At 49.0% G+C, this 12,029-nt stretch overlaps 1 protein-coding gene across 1 annotated transcript; it reads right to left on the bottom strand.

Annotated features, from left to right (window-relative positions):
- Window positions 1–6,752: 6,752 nt before the first annotated feature.
- Window positions 6,753–7,670, bottom strand: LOC106344750. The gene is made up of 2 exons (XM_013784063.1): window positions 7,378–7,670; window positions 6,753–7,308 (listed from the first exon to the last, which is right to left on the bottom strand). Exons 1-2 carry the CDS (start codon window positions 7,668–7,670, stop codon window positions 6,753–6,755), a joined length of 849 nt encoding a protein of 282 aa, XP_013639517.1.
- Window positions 7,671–12,029: the final 4,359 nt, after the last annotated feature.

Raw genomic sequence — 12,029 nt, 5'->3', positions numbered from 1 at the left:
GACTGGCCTACTAAAAGTGTAAAACAGTGGAAAGTTAATTTTGATTTCAACAAGTTGGAGAATATATATTTTTATAGGAACTAGAAAACATAAAATAATTTATGTGTAAATCTCATCCACAAAAATAATTAGTCTCGTAGCATTCACTTTAGCAACGAAAATAATTAATCAATTTATGTATAAACGAATTGATTATCCTTTAAACTTTTTAAAAGTTCTTCATTTTTTTTTTTTGGTTTAACAAATTACGAAAAATGATAATATAACCAAAATAAAAGACAACAAAAAGCCCAAAAAAAAAAAAATCCAAATATGCCTAATAAACAACAATCCAGTAGATAAGAGTCCATAACCCTGAATCACGAGAAGAAGAAAAACCCTAGCACCATTACGCCATACTCTAGCCAACCGAGCTGAAGCAGCCACCAGGGCAAGAGGGAAGCCACCAACGGAGCAGCTAGGAACCTAGATGTTTGATCGGAAAACGGTACTGAACGAGGGAAAGTTTGGTTTTAGATGTGGGTTTAACAAACACGTCTTATTGATGGTCGGAAAAGCGTTTCGTCGGTTACAAGGAAAGGGAATGCGTAAAGGAAAAGTGACCGGAGCTCGAAGTGCTTTTCCGGAAAATACAATATGGCAAGATAATGAAGGTAAAACCCTAATCTAGCCGCCAAGTATGTGTGTGTAGTTTCGGATCCCTTTTTACGTTGTACCCTCCTCTCCTTATATAGCTGACCTAATGCTCTTCCGTAACCTAGCTCGCGTCGTCTTCATGGGCTTTTAGCTCGTTGGGCCGAGAAATCCACGTTCTTCGAGGAGCCGCCGAGCCGGATGCGTTTAGTCGACGTGTGATCGAACAGAAACATTCCCGCGTCGCGCCGAGGGATCAAAGCTTCGAGCCGTCGAGCCAAGCTGTAACTGTCCCTTATACGGGCCGGGCCGTCTATTCTTCGGGCCTTGAGGGATGGTCAAATCCAGCCCCTACAGTAAGTCCCCCCAGTTCATCGGTGGAGACGTTCTGTCGAGCTCGATGAATTTGGGAGGTAATGGTTTGGTCGGATAGACGGCCCATCGGGAAGACGTGAAACTCGATTGGTATTTTGGGAGGCGTTACTTCGATTTCTCAAGTCTCAGGTTAAACCGGTTTTGGCCTTAATCGCTGGTTCGATCCTGGGTCTGACCGGATTTAAGCGGGAAGTTGAAGCGAAGTGTCGGTTTCGTGGGCATCAAAGTGTTCCTTCGAGGCCCAATTAGGCCCACGAAGACCAAATGATGACGCCTCGGGGAATGCCCCAAACTTCTCCCTATAAATACCCGTTTATTTCTCACTTCTTCTATTCTTCTTCACGTGTTCAGGTACTTTCTCTCTCCTCCTCTCCACTTCTCTCTCTAGGTTGTTGTTGTACTATATAAAGCGTTATGACGTCTGGTGGGAGATTATCTCGTAATCAGAAAGGGAAGGCGGCGGTTACTTCGTCAATTCCCGCGAGAGATACGAGTGGGGACCCGCTCGAGGAATTTGAGTCGGTTCATCGCGAGGCGATGATGGATACCAGAAGCTTGGACGTTCCTCAGAGACTGTTGGTTTCCGAGTCGGCGCGCCTCCACCGAGAAGAAGTTAGAGGAGCTCCGACTGAAGCGCAGGTTTGCACGAGAGATGGTCGGGGCGGCACGGGAGAGGCGGTTCCTCCCATTAACTACGTGCCGACATGCCATTATCCCAAGGAATCTTCGAGGAGCTTCCTGCTTTGGCACCCGAGTTTCTGCGCTCGCCGGAAGTCAGTGGTCAATCTTGGGAGAACGTTCTTAAGACGCGTTCGACTCCTAGCAGCGTAAAGAGGCTTCTGAGGGAGCGTCGAGGGGTCGGGGTGACTTTTCTAATTCCTTCGGAAAGTCAGAGACCTTGGTCGCCGCCTGTCGGGTTCCAGTGCGTCTATGAGTCTTATTTTCAAGACGACACAAAGCTCTGGTTTCTGATTCCTCGGGTTGTTACGTCGTATGTGAGGCGCCGAGGTGCGGCAATAAGTCAGTTTCTGAACGGCTCGTGGCGTATTGCGGTCGCCCTGATGGTCATGGCCGCTGAGATCAACGCCACTCTCAGTGTTCGGGCATTCGAGGAGCTGACGTCTATCAACCCGTTAGATGAGGGCCTCTTGTCGATTAAGATGCGGCCGAACTACAACGTGATTGGGGGACATCCTAGGAAGACGCTGGATTTGCAGCGGTCTTACTTTTACGTTAAGTCGGACAACTCTGCCTTTGAAGACCCTCCTGATGAAGATTATCAAGTGTTATGGAACACTTTGCTCGGTAGAACACTTCTATTAATCCACGTCAATGCCTCAGGTACTAATCACTCTTCTTATTTTGTGCAGCCGACCATCCGACTTCGCGCGAGTATGCAGAGGAACTTTTGTCGAGTGCGCGTGCAGCAGCGAGACTCGATCAAGAGCGTTGGGGAAATATCTCTTGGGAAAGAATTCGTCGGTGCATCACCCAGTTTCCAAAAGTAAATATCTCTTAGTGCCGCTTCTCGTTTCGGGCCATAATTCTTTATCTTCTCTTTTCATCGCGAGGCTTGCGTTTCTAATGTTTTTCCAGAGGATTGGAATTCAAGTTATCTTCCTGCAGCGAATACCGTTAAGCGACGAATCTCGTTATTCACCAGAGAAGAGCAGAAGAAAATCACTGAGGCAAGGAGAATGAGAGGGCTCCTGGATCTAAGTGCCATGATGGCCTCCCAGCTAGGCATCCTGAGAGACGGGACATCTGGCCCTCCTAACGAAACAGGGACTGCCGAGACGAGCGATACGATCCAGCGTCGGGTTCCTTCTCCCGATGCAACTTCTTCTGTTCCCAAGAAAAAGAAGGGTCAGAAGAGATCTCGCGATGATCCTTCTGTTCGTGAGGACCGTGATACGGTCCCTGATGATACGACTCCCGATGAGACGGTTAAACCGTCCAAAAAGAAAAGGAAGAAGAAGCAGTCAGGCGATCAACAATCTCTTGTCGGGGGAAGTGTCGAGGCTCGAGAGATTGAAGTTGCTGATCCCGTGGTTCGGGACAACTCATCTGACGAGCCGATTCCTAATCTTGCCTTAGAGGATGATCCTGAGAATGCCTCCCCCGAGGCTTCGCTTCAGCTGAAGAAGAAAACGAAGAAGGCGAGCGAGCAAGGCGCAGTTCATCGTCAAGCTTCCTTTGTCACTGCAGAAAACATCGCTGCGGCTTCTACTTCGTCGGCTCCCGGTACGTCGTCTGGCGGTGCTCCGGTCTTAAGGAAGACTCTAAGGATCGAGTTCCCGGATCGCGTCTCGTTCGAGTATGACGGACCGACTCCCCTTATCTACGCTCTAAACAAGTGCACGGAACTGGTCAGTCAGATCAAATGTGGACCGAAGCCTCTCTCGTCTGTCGCGGACTTGATCTTCAAGGACGAGTACGTCGATTCTGCTCGTACTAAACTATTGGTAAGGTTCTTCTTCGACGCTTTCTTCTCATTTTGTGTGCATCTTTTCTTTTCTTTAGGCGTTTTACTTTTGTGTGTTCCGTAGTGCGACGGAGTCACGAACTTCCTGGTTGAGAAGTACGATACGGCGCTAAAGGAATCGCTCACGGAGTCGGAGAGTTTGAAGAAGAGGGTAGCGGCCAAACGTAGGCTATACCGCCGTAAGAGGGCGGAATGGTAGGAGGAATACGAGAAGATGGCTGACAAGAGAGAGCGAGCGATTGCTCGGAGAAAGGCTCAAAAAGAGCGGGCTGATGAAGCTGAAGTCGAGCTCTCCATTGCTCGTTCTACTATCGAAGATTTAGAGCTGCGAAAGGCCAATCTCATGGAGGAGATGGGGGCCAAGGCTGGTGAGCATAAGAGGGAGCTGTACCGACTCAGGGATTCACGTGTATACGAGGTCACAAAAGAGAGGGTGAGGGTTGAAACTGAGATGGTTGCGAAGTGCAATAAGCACTTCGGGAACCTGCGCGATTGGTGGGCTAATCGCGAGCCGTTCGACACGATGCGACTGCTGCAGAGTCAGGCATTTGGAACCAAGAAATGCCTTGAAGCTTTGAAGGCTGGCGGCCGGGACATTCCTCTGGAAACCATAGATATGTTCGCCGCTCAAGGGAAGCAGTTTGAGCAGGAAGCCTCGAAGCTCAACCCTGGCGAAATCCCTGAAGATGATTTGGCCCTATCTCCGCTTAGGCTTGATTCTCAGTTCGTCGACAAGCGGGTCTTCGTTGGCCTTAACCCGTTCGGCACAAATGCGAACCTGATCGACCCGAGGACTTCCTCTGCTCTTCAAAGCCTGAGTGATCATCTAGAGAGCCCGGTCGTTCTTCTCGCACCATTGGAGACGGTATCCCGGAAAATGATGCACCCTCCTTCGATGTTCAAGCAACTGACGAGGGAGTGGTCTCCACGCAGAACAAGGCTCAGACCACCGTTCTGGTGATCTCTGATTCTTCTGCCGACCGAGAGGAGGAACAGGATGGAAAATCAGGCGGGGACGACGATGGGGAGGCCTCGAAGGATCAAGACAAGGAGAATCCATCCGACGCCCGCGGGGACGAGGCGACTCCCCATATTGGGAACGAGGGCGTGGAGCAAACGGTGAACTCGGATCCTCCAAGACTGTCTGCCGATGGCGACGACACTACACGGGAGCAGGTTGAAGGTACCGAGGAGTAGCTCTGTTGTCTCCTTTGAACTTTAACTTTTCTCCTTCGCTGTATTTTGACTTGGCCCAGAGAGGTCTTTGAACTTCTCTTTTGAACAATAATTTTGGACTCCATCTATCTCTTTTTCTTTTGAAGAAGCCTTCTCTTAAAAAGAATATTTTAGCTGTTTGGTTCTTTTGATCTTGAATACTCAACGAATCCTAGGATTACTGTCTAGCTTAGGGTCCTCGAAGGATCATAAGAGAGTAGAGCCATTGAATTTTTTCTTAAAAGCTTTGTAGGCGTCAGTCGTGACAGCGATTACCCGTTTCCCGTACGATTCACGCTGTTCCGAGACAACGATATCGCCACCCTTGACGCCGTCTCGTAAAGGCGATAGGTTTAACGGGCTTTTGACCACATGCCGCTAAGCCGTTAGTCGTTTAAGTTCTTTTGCTCGTTGGTGCAGCTATCTGTGCGCTGACTAGACGCGGGCAAAAGGCGGGTAACTTTATACTAGAAAAATTTTAAATGGCGACGGTTCCAGGTCTGATTTCAAAGTAATTCCCAAGCATTTGGTCGGCCAAACCTTACTTAGTAAATCATGAAACTGATAGGAGTCATCATTTCGGACATATCAGCTAATGCCGTGATACGACCAAGTCCCCGCGAGCACGTGTCTGATCAGGACATACTCGATGGTGGGGTGCGAGTGCCGGTACGTTTGATCGAGAAGCCGGGGCGAGTTCGTGTGGGCATCGCATGAGCGGTGTGGACTTCTCAAGGGAGGAGTTTCTTGTTTTTTTTTTGTTATAGTTGGACCCGTTAGGGCTGCCTACGTACCTCCTTTGTGAAGGATGAAGCCATTCGTAGTTCTTTGTTTTTCGAGTAAAAGTGGCTGTGAAGCGCATTTACTCTTTTTTTTAGCAACGAATGAACGTGACCGTGAGTCGTTCATTCGCTATTTGGTGCTTTTTAATTGTGGAAATGTCGAAGGTGCTTTGAGTTCCAAGCTCGCGGCACTGCTTCGCCAGTTGAGGTTTCGAGATGGTAGACCCCGGGTTTGACTATCTCGGTGATCTTGTAAGGTCCCTCCCAATTGGCTCCGAGTTTGCCAGCTTTCCATTCCTTGGTATTCACGAACACCTTCCGCAGAACGAGGTTACCTATTTCGAGAGGCCGAGACTTAACCTTCTTGTTATAGAAGCCCTCGATCTGATGCTGATAGTTCTGGATGCGAAGTAGCGCTTGGTTGTGCTTTTCCTCGATGTCGCCTAGGGTGTCGAGGAGCATATTGTGGTTCAGTTTGACATTCTGTGGTATTTTGGAACGGCGCAAGCTCGTTACGTTTACTTCGGCGGGTGCCATTGCTTCTACTTCATAGGCCATCGAGAAAGGGGTAGCCTTCGTTGCTCCACGCGGGGTTGCTCCACGCAGGGTTGTTCTATGGGACCACAAGACTCCCTCTAGTTCATCAGCCCAGCAACCCGTTTTTAAGTTGAGTCGCTTCTTGAGTCCGTCGACGATCATTTTGTTAGTTGACTCGGCTTGACCGTTGCTCTGCGGGTTTCTCGGTGTTGACATGTTTAGACGTATTCTCCACCTGTCGCAGAACTCTCTGAAGTTATGCGAGATAAAATGTGACCCGTTGTCGGTGATTATCTCGTAGGGGAGCCCATTCCTGCAGATGATGTTTTTCCAGACGAATTTTTGTACCTCCTTATCCGTGATGTTGGCGTAGGCTTCTGCTTCTACCCACTTGGTGAAGTAATCCGTGAGGACCAAGATTAATCTCTTCTGTCGAGAACTCGGCATTGGTCCAATGATATCCATTCCCCATCGCATGAACGGGTATGGTGCAACTCCGTCGGACTGTGGATGGTTGAAGCATGTCACTCGCACTTGTCATATTTCTGGACGTAGGATTCACAATATGCGTTCATGGTCGGCCAGTAGAAACCGAGATTCTTCACTTTTATTGCGAGAGCTCGTCCTCCTGAATAATTGCATGCCGCTCCTTCGTGCATTTTGGTAATGACGATTCTTGTTTCTTTGCCGGAAATGCATTTAAGGAGTACCTTTGTCGCGGTCCATCAATGGAGGTATCCGTCCATGACGACGTAATGTGCGCTGCGTCGCTTGAGTCGTCTAGCCTCCCACTTCTCGGTAGGGAATTTGCCGTCAGATAAGTAAGCGATGAACTCCTTTCGCCAATCGCTGAGCTGAATTTCTGTTGCGCAAGGCTCTGCTTCGTCGACATGCATTGTGTCGGTAACTAATCCTGCGATAGCCAACTGCTCGGTTATTTGGCTGATGATTGGTTTCTCAATCTTGTGTATTGGGATTGTTCTCTTTACTTGGTCGTGCAGTTTGCTTCCAAGAGCTGCGAGGGCGTCCACGCACACGTTTTCTCCGCGAGGAACCTTCGTGATTTCGAAGAACTCGAAATCCCGTGTGAGATCCTTGACGATTTTCAGGTAAGCATCCATCCTATCATTCCTGACGTCGTAGTCACCAATGTATTGGCTTACCACGAGTTGGGAATCGCAGTATGCGCTGATTCGCTTAGCTTTGACTGCTTTAGCGAGACGGAGCTCCGCGATGAGAGACTCATACTCGGCTTCGTTGTTTGATGCAGCGAAGCCAAAGCTGAACGATTGTCAAATTAGCTCGCCTGTGGGAGACTGTAGTTGTACGCATGTCCCCAAACCTTTGCACGTAGATGAACCATCTACGTGCAGTATCCAATTCTTGCTTGGTAAGATTAGGTCTTGTTCGAGTTCTGGCGTTAACTCGATCAGGAAGTCAGCGAGAACCTGCGACTTAGCTATAGTGCGGTTCTTGTATACAATGTCGTGCTCGCTGAGTTCCATTGTCCACTTGGTCAATCTTCCTGACTGGTTTGTGTTTTGCATCACCGTTCTGAGGGGCTGGTTGGAGAGTATTTCGATCGTATGTGATTGATAGTAAGGCCTGAGTTTTCTCGCCGAGGTGACGACAGCGAGAGCCATCTTCTCCAAGGTTGGGTACCGCGTTTCCGGTTCGGATATGCGTTTGCTGATGTAGAAAATGGGCTTCTGCTCGCCACGATCTTCGCGGATGAGAACGCTACTGACCGCCCAGGAGGTGACGGCAATATACAAAGACAGGGTATCACTGGCCTCGGGCTTTGACAGTACCGGAGGCGTCGTAAGGTAATGCTTCAGTTGATTGAACGCTTCTTCACAAGAGTTCATAGAAAGGGAGACACTTATCAGTAGATCGCGAGATGAATCTGTTGAGGGCCGCAATTCTCTCTGCTAAGCGTTGGACTTTTCGGCTGTTCCTTGGGCTCGGGAGGTCGAGGATTGCCGTTATTTTCTTAGGGTTCGCTTCGATGCCTCGCTGGGTGACAATGTAGCCCAGGAATTCGCCTGAGGTGACTCTGAAGGTGCACTTCGCCGGGTTGAGTTTCATCCCAAACTCGTTCAGCGTTTTGAAGCAGTCTCGCAAATGGTCGAGGTTGTTTTCAGCGTGGAGTGACTTGACCAGCATGTCGTCGATGTAAACCTCCATAGTGTCGCCAAGTTTATCCGCGAACATTCGATTGACCAAACGCTGGTAGGTCGCGCCTGCGTTCTTCAAGCCAAAGGGCATGACTTTATAGCAATATGTCCCCCTGTCCGTTATGAAGGTCATTTTTTCGCGGTCATCCGTATGCATTAGGATTTGATTGTACCCTGAGAAGGCGTCCATGAAGGTCAAGAGTTCGTTACCAGCTGTCGACTCTACCAAACGATCGATGTGAGGGAGGGGGTAGCTGTCTTTGGGACAAGCTTTGTTTAGATCAGTGAAGTCGACACAGATGCGCCACTTCCCATTCTTCTTCTTCACTACCACAGGATTGGCCAACCATTCTGGATACCGGAACTCGGCGATGAAGCCCGTATCGAGCAATTTGTCGACTTCTTCATTCACAACTTTAGACCGCTCATGTCCGAGCTTTCGTCTTTTCTGCCGAATAGGTTTGAACGGAGGGTCAACGTTCAACTCGTGGGACGCTACGGCGGGGTCTATCCCCTTCATATCCGAAGTTTTCCATGCGAAAGTCGAAGCGTTTGCTTTGAGGAAGGAGATGACATGTGACTGCATCTCGTCGGAGAGGAAGGCCTCAACGCGTATGACTTTCGTCGGGTCAGCTTCATCAATGTGGACTTCCCGGATTTCTTCCTTCTGGGGATAGATCTTATCAATTGGTTTGGCGACTGAGTTGATGAGAGAAACTGACTGTTGTAATTTGACTGCGGCGATAAGCAGCTCTCTCGCAGCCCGTTGGTCCCCACGGATCGTCTGTGTTGTTCCATCTTTCCCAGGAAACTTAACGCACTGGTGATAAGTAGAGGGAATGGCCTTCATCGAGTGTAACCAAGGGGTGCCGAGGATAGCGTTGTAAGGCGTCGTAGCTTGGATAACAGAGAACCTAGTGGTTCGTGTTACGTCCCCTGTGTTAACCGGGAGACGTATTGTCCTGATCATCTTTTCCGAGGAACCGTTGAACCATGTGAGAGTGCGTGAAGAGGGCTTCATGTCGCGTAGGTCGATCCCCATCTTGTCGAGCGTATCTCGAAAAATAAGGTCGACCGAGCTGCCAGTGTCGACGAGAACCTTCGTGACTTGGCATTCGCCAATTCCAATATCAATGAGGAGTGGATCATTATGCGGCATGCTGACGCCATGGGTATCGGCTGCCGAGAAATAGATCTGATGGTCAGTTTCGACTTGTGAAGGCCATTTCAGAACGGTGATGGCTTGTCGTCTGTAATCTTTAATTGCTCTAACCGAAGTCCCGCAAGGAGGTAGGCCACCCAATATCACGTTGAGGTGCTGGGTGCTCGTAGCCTTCATCAACTCCAGTTGCGCCTGTCATTTCGCTTCGAGGCATGGTCGTAAATCACGTCTTTTGGACTGACTAAACTTGCCGCGTAGCTCTTCAGCTTTAGAATTGATCTGCTCGTGTAGGTCTGTAAGTTGAGGTTGGAGGCTCGGAGCAACTACGGCGTGGGCAGTCTTTCTTGCTTTGGACTCGGTAAGGGTCGTCCTGAGATCCGCTTTGCTTACCGATGCTTTCGCGGCCTTCCGCTTTAGCATGGCGGGTAGATCCTTGGAGTCCGTTTTTCTCCCCAACTTTTCACGTAAATCTTGTGCTATTGATGGGATTTCGTCATCCGAGGAGTCGTCGTGTCGGGAGAGAATTACTTCCACTCGTCGCTGGTTTTTAGGTGGTTCTTCATCAATTGAATCTTCCTCGAGATTGAGGATGTTCACTGGGGCTCTCTCGGGACTAGCTCGCTCTTCTTTTTGAGGGGCCCTGGCTTGAGACTTCTGAGTCTTCTTCTCTTTGTTTTTGCTCCAGCTTTTATTGTTTTTCGACTTCTGTGGAGGAGTTTATATCCCGATTTTGCCACTTTCGATCGACTTGAGGAAATGTCTGTAAAGGACTTGGCAATCCTTCGTGCCGTGTGACTTAACCTTGTGATATGAACACCACTTGCTTGGTTCTGCGGCATTCGAACCCCCATTATTTTTTCTGTAAACGGTGTCCGAAGAAATTCTGCGAGGACACGCTCGATCTGAGGAGCGGACGTAGTCACGTTGTGGATCTTAGAGTTTATATCGAGCACTGATTGTTTTAACGCGGCGAGCTCGTTTATGGTCTGCGCGTGGAGACATCCAGGAGTTTGAGCCGTATCGCTGTCGTTGACATCTTGGTCATCAGCGTGTGCTGGCGTCGCGCCGGTCGCTCTCTCTGTGCTAAACAGATATCTTCGGTATTGAGTCGTCGAGGCTTCCACGTTCGCGGTGAGAGGAGCTAAGATTTTTGCGAGCGCCGCGATTTTGTCGGTCGCCGCCTTCTAGGCTGCGTCCTGTTGTGCAAGGCGCGCCATGATAGTCTCTATGGAAGCGAGTGGTAACGGCGCCGGTGTCGCAGGAAAAGACGCAGGCTTCGTTTCGAGAGCTTCACGCTCTTCTCCAGAGGAAGAGCCATCGTTGCTCGTCGCCATCTTGTCAACGTTACTTTGCTAGAGGCCCCACGGTGGGCGCCAACTGTTTGATCGGAAAACGGTACTGAAAGAGGGAACGTTCGGTTTTAGATGTGGGTTTAACAAAGACGTCTTATTGATGGTCGGAAAAGCGTTTCGTCGGTTACAGGGAATGCGTAAAGAAAAAGTAACCGGAGTTCGAAGAGCTTTACCGGAAAAATACAATACGGCAAGATAATGAAGGTAAAACCTTAATCTAGCCGCCAAGTATGTGTGTGTAGTTTCGGATTCCTTTTTACGTTGTACCCTCCTCTCCTTATATAGATGACCTAATGCTCTTCTGTAACCTAGCTCGCGCCGTATTCGTGGGCTTTTAGCTCGTTGGGCCGAGAAATCCACGTTCTTCGAGGAGCCGCCGAGCCGGATGCGTTTAGTCGACGTGTGATCGAACAGAAACATTCCCGCATCGCACCGGGGGATCGGCGCTTCGAGCCTTCGAGCCAAGCTGAAAATGTCCCTTATATGGGCCGGGCCGTCTATTCTTCGGGTCATGAGGGATGGTCAAATCCAGCCCCTACACTTGAGCCTGATCGATGAGAACACCACCTTGAAAAAGAGAGAATCGACTACAGGCGAATCACTACGAAGGGGGGACCGCTTAAAGGAGCACGAGAATGAAGATAGAGCTAGACACTGATTGTTCATGGATCGTCGCCATGATCAGCCGCCATCGAGCCTCCATTCAAGAGCCCCGCCGGACCCTAAATGGGGGATTCAGAACGAGGTTCATGCAACCAAAAAACCTTAGCACACCATCGCCATTTCCATGTCGGCGAGACGTGAAAGATCCAACTACCACCGACTAACGGGCCAACCCATTGGCACTGATAGAAAGCCAATCCACCCAAACATAAGGATCTACCCAAAGCAAAAGAGAGAAGCCCAGAAAAGCAGATCACATATGCGAAGAACCTGAGCTACCATAGGACCACAACGACTAACCTCCAAAAGACCCAAAGCGTCCACACCAAGAAGGAAAAAGGCCACCACCAAATATGCTACCGAAGCTTCAAGAGAACCAAGGAAGAAAAGTTTGGGAAAACGGTGGTCGGAGAGGTGAGAGAATGTTGGAACAGCGGAGGAAACGAGAGAAAAGGAATAGAGAAGAGAAAATTGAACGATTAGCCATCAACAATTATCCTTTAAATTAGATATATTCATTCATATTTTGTTTATATTCAATTGTGAATAAAGCTTCAAATTCACTGTTTTTATAAGAAAATTTCCCTGAAAATAATAAAAATGATAAAGTAATAATGAAAAGAAATCATTTCCCATCTGAAAACTCTT

The sequence above is a fragment of the Brassica oleracea genome, chromosome C5 (genome assembly GCF_000695525.1).
Source record: "Brassica oleracea var. oleracea cultivar TO1000 chromosome C5, BOL, whole genome shotgun sequence".
NCBI lineage: Eukaryota > Viridiplantae > Streptophyta > Magnoliopsida > Brassicales > Brassicaceae > Brassica > Brassica oleracea.
This window is presented reverse-complemented; position numbering and strand designations above follow the sequence as displayed.

What these genes read in the sequence shown, in the direction of transcription:
- LOC106344750 (XM_013784063.1), bottom strand. Translation starts at nt 7,670, where the DNA reads ATGGCTCTCGCTGTCGTCACCTCGGCGAGAAAACTCAGGCCTTACTAT. An exon ending in CACGTAGATGGTTCATCTAC is followed by an intron (nt 7,309 to 7,377) that starts GTGCAAAGGTTT and finishes ACAATCGTTCAG; the next exon opens with CTTTGGCTTCGCTGCATCAA.